At 42.1% G+C, this 27050-nt stretch overlaps 1 protein-coding gene across 5 annotated transcripts in view; it reads right to left on the bottom strand.

The window, feature by feature from the left end:
* Positions 1-27050, bottom strand: part of TMEM132B (transmembrane protein 132B) — a 421597-nt gene that overhangs the window by 247050 nt on the left and 147497 nt on the right. For all 5 annotated transcript variants that reach the window (XM_075120021.1, XM_048821144.2, XM_075120018.1 and 2 more), the window contains one exon: positions 9573-10461. In XM_075120021.1, coding sequence (XP_074976122.1) covers positions 9573-10438 — 866 coding nt within the window. In that variant the 5' untranslated portion in view covers positions 10439-10461. Of the gene's footprint in view, positions 1-9572; positions 10462-27050 lie in introns of those variants that run through there.

Consider the following 27050-nt stretch of genomic DNA (forward strand, 5'->3'; position numbering starts at 1 on the left):
CAAGTCCTAGATCTCTCAAATTGGGCAGCCAAAATTAGTGGAAACTTTGGATCTTAATATCCCTGTACGTAAACTCCCTATATGGAAAATGGGGAAAATCTGTGAGTCACTCCAATACTATGGTGACGAGCTCCACAGAAAAACCCAGGAGCAAATAATTGTCTTCAGAGCAGGATTTGAACAATGCGCAGTAATAAGGCACAGGGCCACACGTTGTGAGAATAGTGAGAATAACTATTCATTATGTGAGCACCATCCATCCTGAGCACTGAGCGAGGCAGTGGTCCTGTGGACTCCTGTGTAAAAATAGCATATGATGCAATTAAAGACAGCATCAGTCAACCTTAATCCTGGCATTTCCTATCTTTGAACGCTTGACTTTGCAACCTTAATAATGTTCTTTTAATGTAGTTGTTGTGTGTGGCGTGCACACACAGGTGCACTCACACATATCTCATCGAGATAGGGTTTGTGTCAATATTAACTGACTGTATCTTAAGTTCTTTAGACATTTTTTTCAAGTATTCCCATGTCTCCCATTATGGTCTCCAGTAATAATTTAATGTTGTGATTTTTTGTTAATAGAGAGAACTGTGATTAATTTGAGACGGGTCCTTCCCTCCACCCCCCACTCTACTTGTGCTGGATTGTTATCTCTCGGCCTTTAATAAGTAGTCATTTTAGTTGTGTAGCCACCATGTTCCTGCCTTGCTACCTGATTCAGAATGATTTCATTTTAAACTATGAAGGCCATGTTCAGCATGTTCCCGCTACTCAGCCGTGCTATGTTCCCAGTATTTTGTGTTCTCTTGTTTCCTATGTATTTCAAGGTCTAAAGCCGGTTTTGTTTTTCCTTGTTGCTCTCAGCAGCTATTGGCAGGAGACTGCCTCTTACCATTTCATGTCTCCACAGATCTTTCATCATTAACAAAGAAGTCTTGTAAAGTCTATTTTAATGTCCTGTGTGATTTTTCTCCCCTTAGTAGGCAGACATTTAACCTCATCTGTATGGATTTATGTTTATTAATATAAATTCTTCATATCAGTTCTGCTAGTGAGAGTGATTAGTAAAAGCTAACACTCCTGTATTTCACCTTGTACTAATTCATCCCAAATCAAAAAGTAATTTTCACTGCTGCAATATGCAGAGTGCGGCACAGGGGGGAAAAAAAGTATAATCCACCAAATATCTGCTAGGTTTTTAGCTTCTGTATATTCCTGCCATTCCTCTTAAGCATGGTGATGATTGCATCCCGCCTACAGCATGTTGTATTTGTCTAGTATAGGATTCATTACATGATGTCTGTCCCTTCCTTATTATTGGAATATCTCCAGTCTCGGTTTCCATTCGGACAGAGGATTAAAGAATGACGGGTCATTCATATTAGGCACATGTAAAGTATGCTAACATCCCTACCTTTTCTCCATGAACTGTTAGTTCTCAGCCTTGCTTTATTTCTGTATTCTTATTCACAATTAAAACAGAACCAATATGCCACACGTTTTTTATAAACAAAGTCATGGCTCCCTTTTTCATAACCAAGAAGTAAGTGATTATCCATTACTCCACTAAATGCCACAAAAAGGTTTTTCTTTCAAAATGTCTTTACTGCCCCAAGATAGTGTTAAAATAACTGTACACTCCAGGAAAGCAATGTTAAACCATCCCCAGCTGCATCTATTTGATGAGACATCTGTCTTTTCAGTCAAGAAAGAATCAGTCTCTCCTCTCTCATTTTTATACAACTTCTCCATTTATATCAGGAGACTCCTTTTGTAAAAAAAAAAAATAAAATAAAATAAAATTCCCCTTGCTTCTTCATAGTTTCCATTTTTTCTCACTGTGTATATATTTATTATATACTAATCCATGTATATTACTCATTATAAACTTATATTAGTAAAGTAAATATCCTTAGTAGTCACATGTGCATCAGAAGAGAGAATTTGGCCTATAAATTCTTGTACTAGCTTTGCAGGGTTCTCCAAACTGCTTAATGTTAACAGGCACTAGAAGGGAGCATTATGATCATCTAGTGTGACCACCTGTATAACACAGGCCACAGAATTTACCCCAAATAATTCCTGTTTGAACTACAGCATCCCTTTTTAAAACAAATTGAATCTTGATTTAAAAGTTATTCCTACGAAGCAGTTTTGCAGCAGCTGAATCCCATGCAATTGTGCATCGCTGCATAGGCTCTCACCAACGATAGGGAACAAGCCCACGTCACCACTATGGAACGGACACAACATCAGCAACATTTTGCATAGAGAACTTGCTACAGAATCCAAGGCAATGGGCTAACGGACGGCATTCAAGCCTAACTTCCAAAGTTCTATGCTTTCTGGGGTTCATCACAATTCTGGCGGTTTGCGTGGAAGTGTGTCTATCTGTCTGTCTTTCAAGCCAAACATAACCTCTGTAGTCTGCTTTGCAGTATACAAAGCAATAAATGTCTGCAGAGACTGATTAATGGTCAAAGCAAAGCTAAAGCTTTTAATCAATCAAATTCTGTTTATTAAGGGACTATTACAAAGCCATAGGTTATTCTGATTACTCAGACATAGCTTCTGAAACATAAAAAAGAACAAAAATATATTTAACTGGTGAATGATTGAAAGCAGTACGTTGTGTCTCTCCGACTCACTTTCCAGTTGCATTCCGATCAAGATGGGGGCTAGCATTAATAAATGGGAGCGGGTTTAAAAAGTGAACAGTTGTTCCAGGAGTGATCTGTGTGGAAAAGAAATTGTTGTTGGACACACAGAGACCAGCTTTCAAACACGGACTTCTTAATGGGACATGTTCATTGGAAAATGTAAAATCTGTAAAGGCTGATAAAGGAGCTTGGGTGGGCAACTTGAGTGTACAACGTCAATACAGATTTAGATGCCATTTGCAAGATAACAAAGGTTTGAGTTTTCCAGGTTGGAATTGGTTAACATTCTCTTTGGGTATGACGGATACATTTTGAGTGCTTTCTAATACAGATACCTTCCCTGAACCACTTTCTTGATACAGTTGCAAAAAACAACAGGATCCATCATCAAATTACTATTTGTTTTCCTCACCATTTGCCAAGAAGCTGTTAAGCTTTGTAATTTGAGAGCTAGGATAAGATCCCAATATTTCACCCAAAAGGGCAGAGTTGGATTTTTTTTATGGACTGAAATTCCGTATTTACTAGTACAAAATTCAGCACAAAATAAAACACTGCACAACATAGTGTATGAAATACTAAAGAGGCACATAAAATTGCACACATCCATTCTGTTTGCATACAGTCATATCAATGAAGTTTGCATCACAGTGAAAATCTTAAGAATGATTTGATTTTGATCTATAGTCTCATCTGAACCAGAATGGAATACATTACAATCCACTTATAACAGACACGATTTAAAACAATCGGTTATACTGAGCAAAAACATATTTCCCCAAGGCAAACATAGTCACTTCAATATATTTTTCTCTGGTGAAAACACACAGAAACTCTAGGTATAATAACCTTCTGGGTTTTTATGGACATTACTAATGGACTGAAAAACAGGGAGAGCCGACAGAGGAAAACTGTTATAAATTAGATGTAGGAACTATGGTGATTTTATTTCCCTCAGCATAATTCCCTGCTAACTGTGTAAACTTTAGTTGAATAAATTCTCCATAGGCGAAGAGTGAATGTCATTTGAAACATTCAGAGCAACAACTGCCTCTGCTCTTTCCACCCAGCAGCGTCAGTGAGCAGGTAACAGATCTGCATTCTGCCTCTTACCTTTAGCATTTAGCTTCCTGAAATAAAGCACCCACTGTTTCTTTGACTTACAAACATAATGAAGGAAATGACTTGCCAGACACTCTTTTGAGTAGTATCTAATTGCTTGGGGAATTTCCACTTTGGTCTTCTAGGCTGAATACCAACCTCGGATCCAAGAATCTCAGAGCTAACATGGACTCCCACTGTAATCTTGGGCAAATTAGTTAAATCTCTTTGATTCGGCTCCTCCATATCTCCCATGGTTTGAGCAGATTCATGGGAACATAAGAACATATGATCCAACATCATAACATTGGTCCATCTAGTCCAGTATCCTGTCTCCATCACTGACGATTAATCATTACTGTATGCATCAGAGGAAGATGCAAAAAGAACAGGAGTACTTGTGGCACCTTAGAAACTAACCCATTTATTTGAGCATAAGCTTTCGTGAGCTACAGCTCACTTCATCGGATGCATTCAGTGGAAAATACAGTGGGGAGATTTTATATACACAGAGAACATGAAACATTGGGTGTTACCATACAGACTGTAACAAGAGTGATCAGGTAAGGTGAGCTATTACCAGCAGGAGAGCCGGTGGGGGGGGGGGGGGTGGAGGGACCTTTTGTAGTGATAATCAAGGTGGGCCATTTTCAGCAGTTGACAAGAACGTGTGAGGAACAGTAGGGGGTGAAATAAACATGAGGAAATAGTTTTACTTTGTGTAATGACCCATCCACTCACCGTCTTTATTCAAGCCTAAGTTAACTGTATCCAGTTTGCAAATTAATTCCAATTCAGCAGTCTCTTTTTGGAGTCTGTTTTTGAAGTTTTTTTGTTGTAATATTGCCACTTTTAGGTCTGTAATCGAGTGACCAAAGAGATTGAAGTGTTCTCCGACTGGTTTTTGAATGTTATAATTCTTGACATCTGATTTGTGTCCATTTATTGTTTTACGTAGAGACTGTCCAGTTTGGCCAATGTACATGGCAGAGGGGCATTGCTGGCACATGATGGCATATATCACATTGGTGGATGCGCAGGTGAATGAGCCTCTGATAGTGTGGCCGATGTGATTAGGCCCTATGATGGTTTCCCCTGAATAGATATGTGGATACAGTTGGCAACGGGCTTTGTTGCAAGGATAGGTTCCTGGGTTAGTGTTTTTGGTGTGTGGTTGCTGGTGAGTATTTGCTTCAGGAAGATGCAAGAAACCCAAAACTGAACAATTACAGAATAACTTGCTCTTATGGGAAGTTTCTTCCTGACCATAAGCATAATGGTTGTTGTAGGCCCTGAAGCATGACAATTTATATCCATGACACATTTTTACCCTAGCAACATGGGGACGGTCATTCACTGTGTTTGTACAATAGGCACTGACTAATTCTGACTGCAATATCCATGTTTCATAATAATATGGATGTTACATTATATGTTTAAAATGTTTAATTCATGTTTATAAAGTGTGTGATGCTGGCAAACCAGATGCCAGCTCTTGCCAAGACTGAAGGCACGAGCTAAGAACTAACAAACTCATAGCTGGAGACTGGGCCAGTTCACTTGTTTGTTAGGTATTAGTTTTATAAGAATGTATTTAGCGTTTAAACTCTGTGAATTGCTTTTAAGTCGCTGCATGCATTAATCTCACTTGTAATGTCAGTATTCCAGGCTATAAGAAAATCTGTAAGTTTTGCCTTATAACTTTGAAAATGTTTGGTCTGACCTTATGAACCCAGACATGGGAATTGTCCTCCTCCCTAGAAGGGCCATCAAGGAACATTGCAATACAAAGGGTTGGTTAATGGCCCTATCACACCTTGGAAATGCTACGTGCAAGGAAACTCATCCTTTGGGCTCGTAAGCTGAATGGAGGAAATAAAACAAAGTCACAGGAAAATTTTCCATCTCTGTGCTGCTAGAACTCTGACAGAACTAGAGACACCAAACTGAAGCCAGAGATCCTCAGGGGTTATCTCCTGGGTCTCCTCTAAAAGACACTTTGAATTGGCAGATCACTACAACTCTGTCACTCAGAGGATTTAGAGAACTCATTTGGTGAGAATATGTTCATTTGCTTTAACCTGGAAATAACTCATTTCTTTTTCCTAGTTAAATAAACCTTTAGATAGTTTATTACAGGATTGGATACAGGCAATATCTTTGGTGTAAGATCTAGGGTACCAACTGATCTGGGGTAACTCTCTTGGGACTGGAAGCAACCTGAATATGGTGTGATTTTTTTGGTGTAAGCAACCATTTATCACTAAGTCTAGTGTCTGGGTGGCAAGATAGACTGGAGAGTCTAAGGGGACTGTCTGCGACTCCATGGGAAGAGTGTTATAGTGACCCAGGAGTTGACATGTGTTACTGGCTTGGCGAAATATAAATCATAGAACACACCACCAATTTGGGTGTCTGCCCTGGTTTTGACAATCTGCCTTGAGGAAGGCACTCACAGTCGTGAGCCAGTCCAGACACCATGACAAAGTACTTAGAAGAAGAAAGGTGCTGGCATAAGATTTGTTATTCATTCACTTTGCATCTTTGTCACGGATAGTATGTTTCTGTCATCTTCTTCCTGCACCTTTTTAGACTTAAAAGTGAGGAGTAAAAATGTGTCTAAGTTGCCAGCGTGTATTGCAACTCCTCTTTTCCCTAGTGTTTAACGCTCTCTCGGTAAGACACTTTCCAATTACCTCTGGGCCTTTCTATTCCCCAAGTCTGGCTCCTATTTCTCTGAGTTGTGTCTATGTGTAGCTCTTAACCAACATTAACAGTTAAAGGCATAGTAATAAATATACAGCACTAACCCTCATGCTGGTTAAGAGTGCCTGAAATCAAGTACTATGCAACTCAACAGTTCTCTGATAAAACTGAAATTCACTAATAAAACTGCTTGGAAAATTTCAAAAATTACAACATTTCACCCCAAAAAAACGGGGGGAAAGTTTCCACTAAAATTTTCACAAAAAGATTTTCTGTTTTCCAATCATTTCTATTCAAGACCAAGGAAGCGGATTCCAATTTTGAAAGGTATACAAAGAAAAACGTATTTTTGGTGGGTTAATTTTTTCCAGTTTTCTCCTTTGCTGTGCAATGGGAATGTGCCATGCCACAAGCAAGCAATCATTTAAGCTTGAAAATAAATAAACTACTACTAAGGAGAGAAAGGATAGCTGGTCTTGTTGTTAAAACACTGAATAGGGACTCAGACAATCTGGTTCCAAATCCTGGCTCTGCCATGCTTTTCTAGCATGACCTTAGATTCATTGTTTCATAGATTCATAGATACTAAGGTCAGAAGGGACCGTTATGATCATCTAGTCCTACCTCCTGCACAACGCAGGCCACAGAATCTCACCCACCCACTCCTGCGAAAAACCTCTCACCTATGTCTGAGCTATTGAAGTCCTCAAATCGTGGTTTAAAGACTTCAAGGAGCAGAGAATCCTCCAGCAAGTGACCCGTGCCCCATGCTACAGAGGAAGGTGAAAAACCTCCAATCTGCCCTGGAGGAAAATTCCTTCCCCAAATATAGCAATCAGTTAAACCCTGAGCATATGGGCAAGATTCACCAGCCAGATACCCAGGAAAGAATTTTCTGTAGTAACTCAGATCCCACCCCATCTAACATCCCGTCACAGGCCATTGGGCCTATTTACCATGAATATTTAAAGATCAATTAATTACCAAAATCATGTTATTCCATCATACCATCTCCTCCATAAACTTATCGAGTTTAATCTTAAAGCCAGATAGATCTTTTGCCCCCATTGCTTCCCTTGGAAGGCTATTCCAAAACTTCATTCCTCTGATGGTTAGAAACCTTTGTCTAATTTCAAGTCTAAACTTCCCAATGACCAGTTTATATCCATTTGTTCTTGTGTCCACATTGGTACTGAGCTTAAATAATTCCTCTCCCTCTCCGGTATTTATCCCTCTGATATATTTATAGAGAGCAATCATATCTCCCCTCAACCTTCTTTTAGTTAGGCTAAACAAGCCAAGCTCCTTGAGTCTCTTTTCATAAGACAAGTTTTCCATACCTCAGATCATCCTAGTAGCCCTTCTCTATACCTGTTCCAGTTTGAATTCCCTCTCAAACATGGGAGACCAGAACTGCACACAGTATTCCAGGTGAGGTCTCACCAGTGCCTTGTATAACAGTTCTAAAACCTCCTTATCTCTACTGGAAATACCTCGCCTGATGCATCCCAAGACCGCATTAGCTTTTTTCACAGCCATACCACATTGGCGGCTCATAGTCATCCTATGATCAACCAATACTCCAAGGTCCTTCTCCTCCTCCGTTACTTCTAATTGATGCGTCCCCAGCTTATAACTAAAATTCTTGTTATTAATCCGTAAATGTATAACCTTACATTTCTCACTATTAAATTTCATCCTATTACTATTACTCCAGTTTACAAGGTCATCCAGATCCTCCTGTATGATATCCCGGTCCTTCTCTAAATTGGCAATACCTCCCAGCTTTGTATCATCCGCAAACTTTATTAGCACACTCCCACTTTTTGTGCCGAGCTCAGTAATAAAAAGATTAAATAAGATTGGTCCCAAAACTGATCCCTGAGGAACTCCACTGGTAACCTCCCTCCAGCCTGACAGTTCACCTTTCAGTAGGACCCGCTGTAGTCTCCCTGTTAACCAATTCCTTATCCACCTTTCAATTTTCATATTGATCCCCATCTTTTCCAATTTAACTAATAATTCCCCATGTGGTACGGTACCAAACGCCTTACTGAAATCTAGGTAAATTAGATCCACTGCGTTTCCTTTGTCTAAAAAATCTGTTACTTTCTCAAAGAAGGAGATCAGGTTGGCTTGGCACGATCTACGTTTTGTAAAACCATGTTGTATTTTGTCCCATTTACCATTGACTTCAATGTCCTTAACTACTTTCTCCTTCAAAATTTTTTCCAAGACCATGCATACTACAGATGTCAAACTAACAGGCCTGTAGTTACCCGGATCACTTTTTTTTTTTCAACAAGCCTTGGGCAAGTCTACATGCCCTGCAGTTCAGACTACAGGGGCTGTAAATAGCACTGCATACCAAAGTGCTGCACTGTAACTCCCCCTAGTGGATGCTACAGGCACAAACTAAAAGGACTGCAGACTACAATAATGCAAACTAGGAACCTTTTAATTCAGAGCCACAGCATCTGCAAGGATTTACAACACAGCATTTTGGTGTGCACCACTATTCACACCCACGTAATCTGAACTGCAAGGCAGCGTGGACAAACTTAATCTGTGTGTCTCAGTTCCCCCATCTGTAAAAAATATGGGGATAACATTTCCCTACCGTGTGGGAGTGTTGTGAGGAGCAAGAAATAAATACTTTGGAGGTGCTCAGGGACTATGATAATAGGTTCTATAAGAGTAAATGGATTAAAGCTACATCAAAGCAGTGGGAAATGCCAATTATAAATATTTCTCTAGCAAAATGGACGAGCATAGTCAATCATTCTGGCTAGCCTACAGGAGGTATAATGAGTGGAAGCAAAGTCAGTTAAACTAGTCATAATCAATGACACATTTTATAAGAAAGTCATAGAAATATTAATGGCACAGACTTCAAAGTCAGCTTCCAGGTACCAAATCCTATTATACTCACAGATGCTTAAAGAACACTTATAATTTTCCCCCAAGCTGCAGGCCAAATCTTGAAGTCCTTTCTGAGGCAAACACCCACTGAAGTCAATGGATCTATACCTGGGATGCACTCAGCCCCTGTTATTTGCTGGATTGTTTGAATACACAAAGTATTTTTTTAAAAACACCTACCTTAATGTAAACTGATCTGCTAGGGAGTCACCGGAAAGGGACACATGAAAGGTTACTATGTCACCGTCCTTGACAGGGTTGAGTGGTAAGTGGATCATGACATTCTCATCTAGCCTCAGTGAAGATTGTTTTAGTTTGTCTTGAGTTGGATAGACAATGATGCTACCAATCCTCTCCACAGGCGGCAAAGCCTCATGTGCATTATCTTGACCTGCGTGTATGTTGTTTTCCCATTTTGCATCCTCAGGAGAACACTCCCCATCTGCTGCATACATTTTATAGAAGAGCTCCACAGTAATGCCTTCCAACAAAGCTGCTGTTGGCTCACGCTCCGAAATCAATGGTGGAGGGGAGCTGAACCAGCTCGGCGCTAATTCCAGTTCTGCGACACATAATCCTAAATGACCTTTCAACCTACAGCTGGCCACAGCTTCTCTAGCCTCCAGGAAAGCAAACATCTTCACACAGGGCAATCTCTCTGCAGAATCATAGTCATCCCAGTCCTTTCCTGCGATATAGAACAAGGCTTGCACTTTAGGTCTGTTGGAATAGATTGAGCTGTCGATTATGTGTGATTTTAATTTCCAATTAAATGTGAATTCATTAGCGAAACCAAAAGGAGCAGAAGTCAGCATTAGGTCCTCAGGAACAACTTGTTCCACTGAAAAAGGTCCGTAAGTTGCATTTACTACAGGTGGCTGCTTGGCTTTGTATATAAAGAATGACTCCACCCTAGCCTGCAAACTGGAGTTCCTCATGATATCTTGATTGGCTTCTTTGAGGAAGAAGGAAACATCAGCACTGGAGATGTGATAGCTCATGGGAAGATATACCGGCAGGTTTGAAAATCTCTGTGTGCTGTCCATGACTCCTCCTCGGCTTTCCACCACTGCAAACCAAAGGAAAAAGAAAAAGAAAACAAAAAAAGAATTCTAATATTTACTTAGCAATTTTTCTTCAGTTCCTCCCAGAAGCAATTATTTACTATACATAATTATTGTTAGTCACCTCTACAAAGCATTTACATATTGTCACCATGAAGGTAACACGGCACACTATTAGACCTAGCATGCCAATACTTAACATTCCATTGTTCCTGTAGTGCCCCTTATAAAGTTTGCCATAAGGCCTTGATCCAAAGCCAACTGAAGTCAAGCGGGTTTTAGATCAGGCACTAGTAGCAGAGATAAGGCCAGGTTCTAGTTTGGGTTCTGCAAAACCACAGATACCTATGAATTTTGTGGGAGGTTTCAGTGGGACGGTCTCTCAGGTCCAGGGCAGCCCCAGACAGAGAGATGAAACCTGATCTTTTTGATCCAAAAACCAGATGTTTTGACATAAGTCCATTTCACAAAAACCTTCTAAAGAGTTTGGTTTTGTTCCAGTGAGGAAGGCAAAAAATTCAAAACCCTGAAAGTAGTCAGAAAACAGATTTGTCATCCTCCGCCCAGCTCGAATTCCATTTTTTCCTACCACAAAACATTCCGGGGCGGGGGGAGAGGGTGTCAATGAAGAGACTTAGATTACAAAGTCTTGGTTTGGGCCCATCTCTAATGAATAGTGAAGTATAGTCCAAATGGACTATAATACTAAAAGAAAAGGGGGAAAAAAATCACGTCTTCTAAACTAACATTTTTTATTTTATGGCAAAAGTCCAGTAAAAGCTGATCCTCTGGGAATCATACCAAAAACAAACAGAATCCAACTTATTAAATACAAAGCAGTTCCATAATGTGAAGAGATCGCAAGAACAATGACAGATTCTAAGGTCAAACCTCTTACAGTCTATATCTAAATCTCAGGGCGCAAATGTAACGTTTTGTCATTATTGGTTACAGAAGATGCACAATGCTACAGCAACAATTACACCTGTTACATGCTAGATGACTCAGATACTGTCAGCTAAAATTTAGCACCTATAAAAGCTGTAATATTTAAGCTGCCTTTTCAAGTTGTGTATTTAACAAGGCTACATTTCTTGAAGATATGTTATAAGGCAAATCTCTTCATCTATTCGCCTTTGACTTGTTCTCTTTTAAAATTCCACTCATTTATTTTTGATTGCTTGATTTTTTTCTCTATTGCTTATTTAAATCCCTCCCCCAACTTATTATAGAATTTCTTCTTCTTTTTTTGCGATATATTTCAGTTTTTTTTAATGTGGTCACCTAACTGCTTTTTCCCTGAATGTACAAGAAAGTATAAAAACATCATAACATGCATTAGCAAAACACAATATTCATGAAAAGCATCCCCCCTCCTGCTTTCATGCACACAGTTTAGCTGAGATACTCCCACCGTGAGTGCCATACATACACACATATATATCGGCTATGGGTTTAATTGTGGCTTTGCTACAAATTCCAGGTAAGGGGCAGTGAAGTTGCACTGCTCTGGAGCCATGTTGGGACTCAGAGGACACGTCTACACTGCAGTTGGGAGGTGCGCCGGTAGCACGCCTCGGCATAGCCAAGCTTTGATCAAACTAGCTCCTAAAAATAGCAGCGTGGCCACCATGGCAGAGGAAATAGCACGGGCTAGCCACCCAAAAGTGCAGCACCTCCCCCGTCCCCGCCCTCAACCCTAACTACATACTCATGTGGCTGTGTTGCTATTTTGAATGAGCTCAGTTATGCCGGCATGTGCTGCAATTACACTTCCCACTCGCAGAGTGGACATTTTGAGTCACAAGCTGGTTCCTGGTTCCTCCCTTGCTCCTGGGACGAAGGGATCTGTACTAACCGTACACACAGAACAGATTATGTCCCATGGTAAAACCAGCATATCCCCTCCCAGCTCCATGCATGATGCACAAGAAGGGAAGCCCACACCAGAGAGTGAGGAGACCCTGACAACCCCTGTGAGGGAGCATAGCCAGGGTCACAGTCTAGCTCTTCCATTGTCAGTCACTCTCGGGACGAGAAGAGGCATGTTAATCACTTCACTTCTGCATTTCTCTTCATCCAGGGGTGAACCAAGGGGAAGCTGAGGAGTGCCCTGAAGCATGCAGTGGTTGGAGAAAATAATCTTCTATGGGAAGTCATAGGCTAGACTGGGTGCAAAAGCAACTGTGGGAGATGACAGGACTTGGAGGGGTTCTAATGTAGCATGAGATGGAACCCAGAGGGAGGCAGAAAAGGAGAAGTAGCCAACCCAAGGAGAAGCAACATGGGGTCACGTGTAGCAGCTGCCTATGTGCTGGCTAGCCTAAGAGAGGACCTGCAGGTGTCTGTCGGTCATGCCAGGGGGTGGGATAGCAAGGCAGCCATCAGAAGGTGGGGGAGTAATGCCCAGGGCAGTCTGGTGGGCACAGGGAACCCGCAGAGCCAACTAAGACGACGGTTCAGCGAAAACAACAGGAGATCAAGCAGTAGCAACAGTGGGGCCCTACGATTGCTATAGAATTGGGGAGCACAAAACATTGCAGGGCCCGTTGGTGCTCCTTGGGTTGACCCAGCCCCGACTACCACAGTATCCATACTGTCACTCCTTTGCCGAATGAGAAAGCCCTTCAGTGATCATGCCGCAGGATTCGACATGTCTTATTTATAGCAGGGAAATTAAAAAAAACAAAAACATTCAAAATGGTCGGTAGCTCCAAAGCCTATTCTAGTCACCAAGCAATGCTGTAGCAGCTCCATTTCTGCGCTGCTGTTTATGGAGTACCCTGACCCAGCAAGACCGGCCATGGCAGGGACTGAGATTACAGATTTCAGTAGTTGCAAGTGAACTTTGTTCTTGTGAGAGCAGAGAGGTAGGGTGGTTTGTTTCTTTGCTGAAAAGTCAAATTTCAGACAAGTGCCTTTGACGAACTAATTGTAGATACATCTAGCTGCATCTGAAGGCACGGCTTTTCCAAAGTCTCATTCATCATAAAATAATCCAGCTACACTAATAAGCAAAGGACATACAGCAGCCAGGTATCCTCTGATTTCCAACAGAGATGTTAAACTTTGCCTTTTCCTAAGACAAACCTGATTCTTGGGGAGATTTAGATACCGGCGCAATTCTAGGAACTAAAGAGAAATTGGGAAAGGATGTGAGGCTTAAATATATTAGCATTTACATTATAGCAAGTTTTATCACCTTTTTACGCAGATGTTTTATTTCTCTCAAATACTGATTTACAGGAACTTTAAAAGGTATGTCTCTCCCCTTCACTGATTTCATTATAGTGGTGGCAGTCAGGGCATCTTTTGACACCTTGGTGTGAAGCCGAGGATTCTATCCTGCTATAATTCAAATAAAATGAGACAATTTTTGTCTGAAAGCTTATACGGGAAACCATAAACACCAGTAGACACAGCTAGGTTTTGTCCCAGAACCAGCCTGAAACAAAATATGATATCTGAATTGAGCAGCATTTTATGATGCTGTCTGAACACCTAAAAAGAAATACTTCATACCACAACGGGCCACCACCCCTCCATTTTAATTCCAAGATTCAGCACTGTAGCATCAATCACTTTACAGTAGCAGTCAGCTTTAGGAGTTGCGACAAAACAACTATTAAATCGCCTGTTCTTTAAACGACAGCTTCAGTAAGAGCAGGAGAGAAGAACATTATTTGGTCCCATTTAAAGTAATAAAACAAAGAAGAGCAATGGTGGGAGAGAACTAGCAGAGCAGCAGGGAACTTCCCCGGAGCATGGTGCTATTTCAAAGCCGTAGTCACGTCACTGTGGTACTAACAGAAGGGGAGGGGAAAGGAAAAAAAGAAATGCATATAAACAACACACACAAGCATTCGGGCAAAATCAAAAGTGACCTGTGATTTTGGGTGCCCAATTTGAGATGCCTTAAAAGGGATTGATTTTCTTCCATTGGCAGGGCACAGGGGCTGGAACAATTTGTATAGTGGGGGTGCTGAGAGCCATTGAACCAAACTGAAAAACCCTGTATAGAATGGAAACCACTTCCAGTCGGGGGGTGCAGCAGCACCCCTAGTTCCAGCCCCTCTGGATCAGGTGCTCAGCAATTTCTGGAAATCAAGCCCCTTTACTGTGTTTCAAGTTGGTCTCTCAAAAAAAGAGACGCCCCAAGTGACTAGTCACCTATGAAAATCTTGGCCCTTCATTTTTGTGACAACATTCTGCTCTTCAGTGTAAGGAAGTAGCATTTGCCCTGTCCCTTCAGATTGCTAGACCACGAGGCAGGGTACAATGTGGCAAAGATGAATACCTGACTCATCAGAGGAAGCTTGCAAAAAAAAAAAATTAATGCTTGTAATCACTTTCCTAACTGTGCCTGGGGAAGAGGTTTCCTTCATGACTCTTATCATGGTCAGCTTACGCCTTTAAAAAAGGAGATTTGCTCTCTCTTCTTTGCACGTTGTTAGTTTTTAAATTATCCAGACTATTTTTTTTAATCCAGCTATGGCACTTGACCCTGAACCAATGCCATAATGAAACACAGCACATGACAGTAAAAACACAAGCAAATCCATAGCTGAACATCATAGTAAGCAATGAGAATCAGTCTTTCCTCTAACTCAAGGTTTCATCAAAGGAAGATCATGCAGGCTGAGGGTAAGATATTAAAATGAAGCTCCCAAGCAGACTAAAGATGCCAATGAAATTCACAGAGTATTTCAGAGACTTTTAATATAATATTCTAATTAGCAGGCAAAACAACCACTGTAACATAAGTAAGATCATGGCAGCTGAATGTCAGCATTGTAAATCACTGAATCTAAGTTGTTTTGAAAAGAGTCTGTCAAAACACATTTCTCCTTAGAATAAAACAAAAAAGGCCTCATTACAGATGTGAATTCTCACCCAAACCCTCTGGTAGCTGAATGGAAACCTGCCAGAAATTGAGCTCTGACCTTGTGAGCAATGCCCTCGTAGATATGGAAGAGATACTGGGGAAAATGCTGAAATATTTAGCTTTGTAAGTGTTACTATCTTGAAAGCAAATAGAAGGCCCGATCCTGTATCCATGAAGTCAGTGGGAGCTTTGCCTTTCAATTCAAAAGTGAGTAGGATCAGGTGTTTGAGACCGTTAAGCTACTCTGCTACATGAAAGAGGAATAACTTCAAGTAATACTTGCTGGCACTGCATTAGGATGTGGTCAATGGCTCACCTGGTTTTCTGGAAGATTAGGGGCTTGTCTATACACAGGGAAATTGACCAATATAGCGATTCCAGAGTAACTCTCCTTGTCGACACTATTCCTCAAAAAGAGTGACTTTGCTCTGGAATAACAGTGACTATACTGCAGAATGAATTACTGTGCTTTGGAAGTGAAATAATTATTCTGGAATATAGTCACTTTTATTGTGGAAGAGAGCGTCCACACAGTGGAGGTATTCCAGAATAGCTAAATTACACCAGAATTGTACTTCCGAAATAGCTATACTGGCAATTCCCCCCATGTAGATAAAGCCTAAGACTCAACACGTTTTAGGCTTGATTGTTGCCACAAAGCCATAGTTCTGCAGTGGGGGTATGCAAGACAATCTGCCACACTGGGAATTTATAACGGCATTGTGCATGAATCTCTGGTTCCACTAAAACATAAGAATGGCCATCCTGGGTCAGACCAAAGGTCCATCTAGCTTAGTATCCTGTCTTCAGACAGTGGCCAATGCCAGGTGCCCCAGAGACAAGGAACAGAACCGGTAATCATCAAGTGATCCATCCCCTGTCGCTCATTCCCAGCTTCTGGCAAACAGAGGCTAGGGACACCATCCCTGCCCATCCTGGCTAATAGCCATGGACGGACATATCCTTCATGAACTTATCTGGTTCTTTTTTGAACCCTATTATAATCTGGTCAGTGTGGCTCATTCCATCCCCTGTCACTCATTCCCAGCTTCTGGCAAACAGAGGCTAGGGACACCATCCCTGCCCAACCACCCACTTCAACTGTCTAGTGTACAGACAGGGGGACACAGACATGTCCCCCCTCTTCTGAGAGGACAGCACTGCCATTGACACTAGGTAGGAGCACTCCCGCAGAGAGTGACTACTTCCTGTGAAAGATACACTGCTGGGTGGAAGGCTTCTTTGGATGTCTCCCATAGTCACACTGGGCTGGTCACAATCTAGCCCTTAGTTTCTAATTAATTTGCTTTTTTCTCCTCAAACTATTAAATGTTTAGTATATTCCCATGTGCCTATAGCACAATACCTAAAATAGCAGCCGTATTTAGCAGGTTATTTCATTAGCAGTTATTTCATTGCAGCCACATCTTGACATGAATTTACAGCGGTCTATTCATGAAATTTTGTGCACACATGGACATAGAATCAAACAGTACTTTTTTACCAACTATTTTTATGATGCTTGTGAGAGTCGAGTGCCTAACTAAAATAATATGACCATTGAGCACTGGCAGCCATCTTGTGCTCCAAAATTCAAGCTTTCATTTAAAAAAAAAAAAAGTCATCATGGTTGAGAAGATATTCCAGAACTCAACCAAACATAAATCTGGTATCTGCCTGAGTCTGCATACTACCTATTCAATCAGTCATTGAAGGGTGCGTATGAAAACATACTAGAAACATTTAGAAAGCCAGTATAGTAATAGAGCTTAGGGGTGTGGCAAAAGCCCTCGTGTGAATGCAGTTATACTGGCATGAAAGTGTTTTTACCAGCATGGTTTATTCCACTAAGCAGCTAGTTTAGCCTATAATGGCAAAAGCACATTTTTGCCAGTATAACGGCGTTCACACTAGGAGAGTTTGCTGATATAGGTATACCGCCAAACCTTTTCTAGAGTACACCGGGTCTAAACGAATGAGGTGTAAATTATTCCCACTCCCCTCAATTGGGAGTTCACACTATTAATTATTTCACTGCTGATCAAAGCACGAAAGAAGAGGAATGACTGTAGTGTGAGGATCTGCATAACCCACTGTAAGCAGAGACATCCTTGAGTGAGAAGAGTTCAGGCTGTGCAAGTGTAACACCAACAGGCCCCGGTTGTCGGTATCGAACCTGGGACCTCTAGAGCTCAGTGTACGAGCGTCTACCACATGAGCTAAAGGCACATGGCCTTTAGCTAAGGCAGTGGCAGAATCATTAAATCTCTAAGTGGTCTCGGTGCCACTAGAGGGAGACAGAGCACCATGCCCAGAAGGTGTGTGGGTTACATAAGGATTTAGGGAGCTTGGGAGCATACCGACAACTTGTCTTTCCCTCTTCCACCCCCCACATGATTCATACATGTAATACAATAGACATGAGAGATTTGACGGCAGGATTCTTGTCATTTTACTCTGCAGAGTTCCTGCGACTTATCCGAATGGTTTTCTGAAAGTTTCTTTTCCTTTCCGCTAGCATCCTTCCCTCAAAAGGTACAACCTGCATCGCTCAGGCCACATCTACACTCTGGGGACAGCAGCATAGCGATGGTGCCATAGCTATACCAGCATAGCTCCACACCGTAGACACAACCCACAGCGACAGAAGGGGTGTTTCCAATCTCTGTAGGAATGCCACCTCTCCAAGTCATGGTAGCTAGGGCAACAGAAGCATTCTTCGATCTACCTAGCGGTGTCTAAACCAGGGATTAGGTTGGCATAGCCACAGCACTCTGGAGTGTGGATTTTTCACACCTCTGACAGCCAGAGAGCTATAGTGACCTACATTTTAAGAATAGACCAACCCTCACTCAAAAATCAATCTGAAACTGTTGCGTATTTGAATCAGCTCCACAGCAAAATACATGGGCACTAGAGAGAGAAAAAAATCTTAAAACATCAAACTAATACAATAATTCCTTCCACTTCTGATTGAGTAACTTTTGGGAGAAGTTATACTGAAAGTTTCCAAGAGATAGCTAGGAAAGGCTTGCAGACCTTCATTACACTGAATTAAAACCAGTCCAGTAGCACCCACTGTATAAACCATCAGGGGGTGGGGGGGAACAGAAGCTGTAGGATCCCTATTCAGCCCTCCTAACTCCCACTAGTTTCAACTGGAGTTTGATAGGATAGAAATAATTGAACAGGGCTCTAAAGCATTATGCAATGATTACTTTGGATATTGGCTCAGGTCTTGATTTTGGCATTGCAAAATGTTGCTAGTCAGGTGTTTGCGCTACAAAACCAAGGCAACAAAGGGGCCGGGGACAAAAAAACCAAATCCATTTTATCCAAACACCGAAAATTGCAGTCAGTTTAAAATAGCTGGTTATGATTTTGGCCTATATCTACCGTGTCTATCTTTACAAGGTCAGTCAGCCGCTATTACCCATATTTCAGTGCCAAAAATCTGGGCAGTCTGTTTTACCAGTCTCACTTTCTCCATCTTAGCTTTTGTTCTTACGTTGCACGCGTATCTTTGCTGAATGTGCCTATGGCATGAAAAAATACAAGAAATCAACATCTGTGCATCTGTGTCCTTAGAAATATTTTGTCTATTGAGCTTTTTCCAAGTGCAAAATCCAACAATCACGCAGGCAGATGAAACCTTCAGCCCACCCACCTGTTTAGTAAAGAGAGTTTAATTATCATTTCTAGCACCACACTACCTATCGTGCCTGCATTGCTTAGCCAAAACACAAAGTTGGGCCGGGAAGTTTCCGAGCTGGTGTTCACTGTTAGTATGCAGATAGCACATTTGGCACCATTCACCCATACTGATAGACATGTGCATCGAGCAAGGCCATCTACAGATTGTAATAAAACTCTACCGTTTGAAAGACTGCCTATAAATCTTATTAAAGTAATCCCCTCCCTGAACCCAGATTATTACATTCACCTTTATGGTAGAATAAAAATTAATTTTCGCAGCTATAATAAGTGCATGATAAGAAGGCATCACTTGAGACTAAATAAAGATTATAATTAACTCCAACTGAATAAATCTAAATTTCACTTGGGCTAGCAATTTGTTTTCATATGCACCCTTCAATGACTGATTGAATAGGTACGGCGGGATTAGCGTCCCATGCCAGTTCCGCCATTGTTGGCAGGATTACATTTGGCGTCTGGAGAAGCAAGGCACAGCTGTAATCCAATACCCAAAAGGCCCAAAGATTAACTCAGGTTCTCTACCAATTAAAAAAGTTTGGAGAACGAGAAGGAAACAAGGCACATGATTCATATTAGTCCAGTTTAGGAAGGGCAGAGAACACTGGACTCAGGGAAAGGTAAGGAAACTGCTCATTCTGTCCTCTAGCTCAGTGCTACTCAAAGTGGTGGTCCGCGGACCGGCATGCCATCGGCTGCTGGTCTGCGCACACGCTGGGAAAAAAAATTGCCGGTCCCCCACATCGGATACCTTGAGAAGCACTGCTCTAGCTCACTGCTTCATTATTCTGCATTTGCGTATGCATCGTCTAGGAAGATACTAGTCTACAACTTGATTAGTTGGGGAGAGGAGTTTCTATTGTTTATTCACACACACACACACACACACCCCTCACCAGCAGATAAATTGCAGAGCTATGCAATAAATAATGTTATTGTGAACATTCAGCTGATTCCCCCACAAAGATGTAAGGCTTGTCTACATGGGAAAATTTATTTTTTAAGTCAACCAGCCCCAGAAACGTAGAATTCCCTCCCAAATGTGGAATTCCCTCTCAAAATTAACCCTATCCAAACTTAACCCCACCCAAGCCAAAGACAGACAAGATTCAGTCTGACATCAGGAGATTTTCTGAACCTAAGTTTGTCACACTTGCAAAGTTGGATACATAGCATCCCTGCAAGGCTAGAAATGGGAGCTTTATTCCACTGGGATGGAGAGATTCCTCCTTTCCTATATGACGGTGCACTCGCTTCAAGCTCTGGAAGAGCCTGAGATCCTGGCCACTAAGCCAGTGACATTTGTAAGTGTAAGAAATCAATTCTAAGTTATTTTTGAGGTTTTATGGCTCCCCGGGAGCCCTGTACGGTGGGGAACATAGTAACTAGGGCACCTGTTTTATTGGCCAAGTGATACAAAAAAATAGACCCAATAAAAAAATGGTTTAAAGCTCTTTAAAACATTCATAAAATAGCTTTTCCTGAAACATGTGGGGCTGGTTTCACTATCTGTGAGTTGTGCATGGCACCCATCCCAAACACATGCTGATGAAACTTTTATACCATCACATATTCCTCTTAAGAAGCTCACGTATTTTTTTATCCAAAGAGTTTTTCTTGTTATAAACATTGATTCAAAACCCATTCCACAGAAGTAGTTGAACCAGCAAATGTAAATGATGTTCAACGATTATTTTTATTTGTATAGAGGTGGCACCTAGTAGCCCCAGTCATGGCCCAAGACCCCATTGTGCTAGATGCTGTACAAACACTGGTTTTCTTCCTAGCCACTGCTAGTAAGGCAGGTCGTTTTTTTATCTAAACACCAGCTGATACCCCCCAAGGTCTGCAGCCTTCCTTTCCGAATCTAATAGGTCAAAACCAACAAAATCCCATTAAAATGAAAGTGGCCTTTTCAATGCACGAGTGATGTGGGAGTGAGGCACACGGTAAGTAGCAGAGGTGACTTTTTAATGAAGGGACGGCGATAAGTGTGGTCAGAGAGGCCTGTTTGAAAATTAGAAACACTCTCTCTTTCCCCAAAACAGCCAGGCAGAAATGAACTGAGGCAGTTAGATTATTACATTCCTTTTGCATTTTTTCACTATCCCTCTTTAATTCCTCCCTCCACTGACAAATGCAAGGGAGCTATTTTGAGAGCTAAGGCTTTCGAGCTCCACACACTGGGTTTATCCCTGCATTACTGGAACACAGGTTTCTTCAATATCGCATACTACAGCGGAAGCCACTCAAGGTGCAAATAACTGGAGAAAGCTGCTTTCCTGGCACAATACTGTTTCCCTGAGAGTTCTGTTGCTTTAATGGGACTATGAGGGTTGCTCAAGCCGCTTTGTTGGGATGATCGCTGGCCTACTTGCCATTTCAGTTACAATGAGGAGGTGTTGATATGGTGGTTAAAAAGTCACAGGCTGCTTCTGGCTAGTGTTCTCAGCTTACCTCATAGGAGAGCAACCAGGAAATTACCCTGTCAATTACAATTAGAATTGTTAACATAGTGGTGAAAGGTCACCAATTCATCTGTTGAATCAACTGAACTACAGAGATATTATAAGTTAAATAGCATTTAAAATAAACTGGATTAAGGGCTAGACTGTACCCTGGTACCTGGAGAGGAGAAAGGACAAAAAGGATCACACACACTTTTTGCACCTTGCACAGCAGCGAGACATAGTCACATTCCCCACCTTCTATGAAGTGCAAGTACCCCAAAGGGCTGAGGAACAAGCAGAGCAATGGCCCCGCTCCATGCAGCAAGCTGGCATAGGTGATGGAGTGTGCAGAGAAGGCTTTGCTTTACCCCGGGAAGGACTACAGCTGCACCCACTGAGCTTCAGAAAGCACAAGCAGAACTGCATAGCTCCAAACCTCCCTCAGTCGAAAGAGCACCACTGAGCCTTCAAATGGGACAGCCACTTGTTGGGGGTGAGTATTATGGCTTAGCTCCACAGTTGTGCACAGCAGCTTAGAGGCATGCAAGAAAACAGCATCCTTGCTGCAAACTGGTTTACTCTGGTGGCTCAGCAAGCCAGTACTCTTGCCCCCCCCCACCCCCTGCTCGCTGATGACTGCATCTTGTGCTGCAGAATTTAATCTTTCATTTAAAAATAGAGTAATAAAAAAGCACTAGACCTTATAATTAACACTGTAGAGCAGGCATAAAGTGATGCAATGAAATCTGCTTCAGTTTGCAGAGAGCCTGAAACAGGAATGGAGAGAGGTGTGAACTCCTCTCATGTGTCTCACAGGATGTTAACTCTGGAGTGAAATGATTACAATTTAAGTTTCACAGCTGATCATAGGGTGCCAGAAAGAAGAGAGAGAGTCTTATTATGAAGATCTTCACAATCAACTGCAAGCACAATATCATTTTGGCAGCAAGAGTGGGCAGTTAGTTTTGTGGGCAGAGCCTGGTACAGCATTACCCCTTATTTTCGGTCCATGTGACTCCTGGAGTTTACAGTTTCAAACTGACAAAGTCCAAGGGATGGAGCGAAGATATGCAGCCTGAAGTCAGGGTGACTGAGGACTAATTACATCTGGCATGAGTCTAATAGCTTTTTCCCATTAAAATGAGAACATCTTGCATAGTAATGTGAGCTCGGAGGAGTATGAGGGGGAGGTGCCAGAACAGGGGTGGATGGATAGTAAGCTGAGGAAGGCATCAAAAAGACTGAAGGAGAGCAATATTGCTTGATACAGTAGAGGCTAGAGGCTGTTCCAAGTCCAGCAAGAGGCCATCAAGAAATGCAAGGACACAAGAGCACAGGAGAGTTTCCAAGAGGCCAGCACAGTTGGCTGTGGGTAGCTTGCCACAACATACATAGTAATATATTACAAATGTGAATCTATGGAGGCATCTTGATGACCTGGTTTTACTCTACTGCATTAATGTTGCACTTCAGTATCCACTTGTTCCCAAATTCTAGCATTGCCCAGTACAACCTCCAGGAACAACACATTTTTGTGAAAGGGATAGTCACAGTGCAAAAGTCAAAAAGTTCTACACAGCAAATCCTTACTACATGATCCTCTAGCAAATGACAGAAATTACTCAAAACAGGCTTCATGGGTCAATCTTAAAATGCATAAGGTTTCGCACTGATGCAGCAGCTGTCACCCAAGGATCTCATAGTACTTTACAAACAAGAATTAGTTAAGGCTCACAACTCTCCTCTGCTACCTGTATTTTTATGTCCATTTTACACACGAGTAAACTGAGGGATAGAGATTAATGGTGGGATTTTCAAAAGTCCCTGCAGCCCAGATTTTTAAAAGGTATTTATGCGTTGTGGTGCTCAGTGTCGCAATGTCTGTTAGGATATAGATATTCAGGCCTGTCTGTAAAGGCCTATACTCTAAGAATTTAGGTGTATTCTTATCACTTGGCTAGTGATAGAGGTATAAAAGAAAGAATCAAAACCACTGTCTGCCAGTGTAAGGGCCTTCTCTTACTGTGACAGTTTGTGGCCCTGTGCTTAGGCTCAGGCCTTTGGCTAAGCAGCAGAGGCAGCCATAAGCTGGGAAGCGAACGGTCACATCCTCACATTCCAAACTAGTCACATTGAAATAAGGTGCTATTGGGCTGTTAGGCACTATCAGGACAGGATTGTATTCCTATCACCTCCAGAGAAAGGGAAGTGCCTAGAAAATGTAAAAGGAAACTTAGTTTGATAGCATCCTGTCTGGCAAGAACTCACTTATCAATAGCTGGGATGTGAAATCCTCACTTCTGTATTGTTTTGTCATTATAGTTCCCACTTTGCTGTTGTTTGTCTGTATAATCTCTGTCTGGTTCTGTGATTGTTCCTGTCTGCTGTATAATTAATTTTGCTGGGTGTAAACTAATTGAGGTGGTGGGATATAATTGGTTACATAATCATGTTACAATATGTTAGGATTGGTTAGTTAAATTTCAGGAAAATGATTGGTTAAGGTATAGCTAAGCAGAACTCAAGTTTTACTATATAATCTGTAGTCAATGAGGAAGTGACGGGGTGTGGGTGGGGGTGGGCATGTGGGTGTGTGAGATGGGAACAGGGAATGGGGGTAAGAAAATTGGAATCATGTTTTGCTAAAGGGGGAAATGGGAACAGGGAATGGGAGTAAGGAAGTTGGAATCATGTTTGGCTAAGGGTAGGAATGGGAACAGGGACACAGGTGTAAGGCTCTGTGGTGTCAGAGCTGGGAAGGAGGATACTAAGGAAGGAAACTGGAATCATGCTTGCTGGAAGTTCACCCCAATAAACATCGAATTGTTTGCACCTTTGGACTTCGGGTATTGTTGCTCTCTGTTCATGCGAGAAGGACCAGGGAAGTAAGTGGGTGAAGGAATAAGCCCCCTAACAATGTCTAACTGATTTAGGATACTAAATATCATTTTTAAAGGGATTTGGACTCTTAAGTGCTCCGCAGTGCCTAAATACCTTTAAAAATCTGTGCTGTAGGGATGTATGTGCACAAATCCCATGGACAGCTAATGGGTTTTGCCCTCCTAAGTCACTTAGGCCCAGATCCTCAAAGGTATCTGATTTCAATAGGAGTCAGGCACTTAAATGCCTTTGAGGATTTGGGCCAAAAGCATCTGTGAAAATCCCACACTCAGTGACTTGCCCAAGTTGCTGAGGAAGTCAGTGGCAGAGCTCAGAACAGAACCTAGGAGCCCTGACACACAACACTGCTCCAACCACTAAACTATACTCTGCACCAGTGTTACTCATTTAGCCAACTTTTACTGTGCAGCACTGATGAACAAACTCTCCTGAATTCCAACAAGTTATCACTTCTATCTGCCATTATTTCAGAGTGCTGTTCTTCTCTCTTGAGACACAGTAGATATGATTTGTCACAGCTACTGGAGAGGCTTGTTGCTAAGGAGGTATTTAGGATGAGGCTCCATGCAGCTGTTATTCAAAGCAAAGAAGCCTATTTCCGCCCCGCACCCCCCCCCCCCAGTGATATTCCATAAACACCACAAAATGAATTTGTGTATATATTTGCCAGACAACAGAAGGGCTTTAAGGGGAAACACATTCACTCAAGGCACCGGTAGTAATTGTGGAAGTAAATCTCTTAAATATATGCTCACCACTATTAGCCAGCTCAGGAATATTTGTATTCTGTGTCAAAATATCTATATGGCACGCTAAGCCAGGAGACTGACAGCAGAAAGGCTAGGATTTATGTTAGCTCCGGTCTATCTGTCATGGAGGTAGGAAAGCAGAGAGAGTCCTTTTATTAAAGTCACACTCCTCAAACAGATATTGATCTGAACAGCTCAGGTTGAATACACAGTGCACCACCATCTCTCGGCTAGTCATTGGCATAGTGATAAAGAGTTGGTTTAGACAGGCTGCACTCCCAGTGCCCATCTTACCTCTGCCCAAAACATTTCCATTGAGACTGTTTTGGCCCAGGGAGTCACAAGTGTGGGCTGGGTTGTCAACATCAGTGCTTATAATTTCTAGATTAAGTTCTTATTTGCAGGAGAAAGAAATGGATACACTGTACTGACTGTATTAGGTTCAATTCAGTAAAAACCTCTTATTTAAATCACCTCAATCTACTGCCGAATTTTCAGTCTGTCGCACTAATCACACAGCCTTGCCCCAAGATTTAGATCCAGCTCAGTGAAGATTACATCTGGCCCAAACTACACTCTGGGGCCTCTTCCCCTTTCCCATAGCTTAAAATGTATGTGCAGTACAACCCAGCAATTATTGTTTTAAAGGTCTTAGAGATATTTCTATTCTACCAGTTCCTTCAGCTGTTTTTAAAAAATTTATTTGTTTGCTGGTTGGGTGGTTTTATTTGCGCAAACCCCCTTCTCGTGGCACGGCTGAGTGGTCATTATAGAAACTTACATCAAATAGAAACCTAAACAGGATAGGGGAAAGATAGACTTTGTACACTTCTTCTTTATCCCATAGCTGCAGTTTATTTAGATGCAACATTTTGTGAGCCTGGCAAAACTACTCATAGGAAATTTTCTCTTCGATGGTATTGAAAAAAAAAATATTTGCACTAGAGATGGGCCAGAAGAGAGAGGTCAGTAGACCTTGTTGGACATGCTCGACCAAAAGAAGTAAACTGAGTTCCAAAACTCGCCCTTAGAAGAGTGGGCCCTCCATCCAGTCACTTGGGAGAGCTTAGAGCAGTGGTTCCCAAACTTGTTCCGCCGCTTGTGCAGGGAAAGCCCCTGTTGGGCCAGGCCGGTTTGTTTACCTGCCGCGTCCGCAGGTTCGGCCGATCGCTGCTCCCAGTGGCCGCAGTTCGCTGCTCCAGGCCAATGGGAGCTGCTGGAAGCGGCGCGGGCCACGGGACGTACTCCGAACTGATGGGCCCAAAAAGCTAAGGCTCACTATAAAAGTAACTCAGAATAAAATCACTGTCCCTATGGTTATTTAAAACACACGCCTTGAATGTACACAAAACCCTCAGACTGGCCAGCTCTCATCCGCATCTCACGGCCTCTGTATTCCCAGGAACGTTGTGGGTATAGCAACACTGCGGAAAAAAGGTGCGTTCTGAACTCAGGTGAGCTAACCAACATTAGCTAAACACAGGTTGAATCAGCAACAAAGACACGGCAACGCAGCTTCTGGCTCGGGTTACCCCATGGAGTTCTACCCCAGCCTCCCCCATAAGCTTTAACTCAAGCTGCTAACCAGAGTTAAAAGTCTATATATAGGGGAGCCTGGGGCTGAACTCCTTCTGCCAGGGCCGGCTCTAGGTTTTTGCTGCCCCAAGCTCCGGAGCGCGACTGCCCGAGCGGAAAAAAAAAAAGGAAGGGCCGGAAGGCCACCCCTGGACTTGTGCCGCCCCAAGCACGTGCTTGCTTTGCTGGTGCCTAAAGCCGGTCCTGCTTCTGCTAACCTAAGTCAAAAGCACAGCTGCCATGGCTTCCCTGCTATTTCAACCCAAGGTAGCTAATGTGGATTAGCTCACCCCAGAGAAGAACACTTTTTTTGCAATGTA

Source organism: Caretta caretta, chromosome 15 (genome assembly GCF_965140235.1).
Source record: "Caretta caretta isolate rCarCar2 chromosome 15, rCarCar1.hap1, whole genome shotgun sequence".
NCBI lineage: Eukaryota > Metazoa > Chordata > Testudines > Cheloniidae > Caretta > Caretta caretta.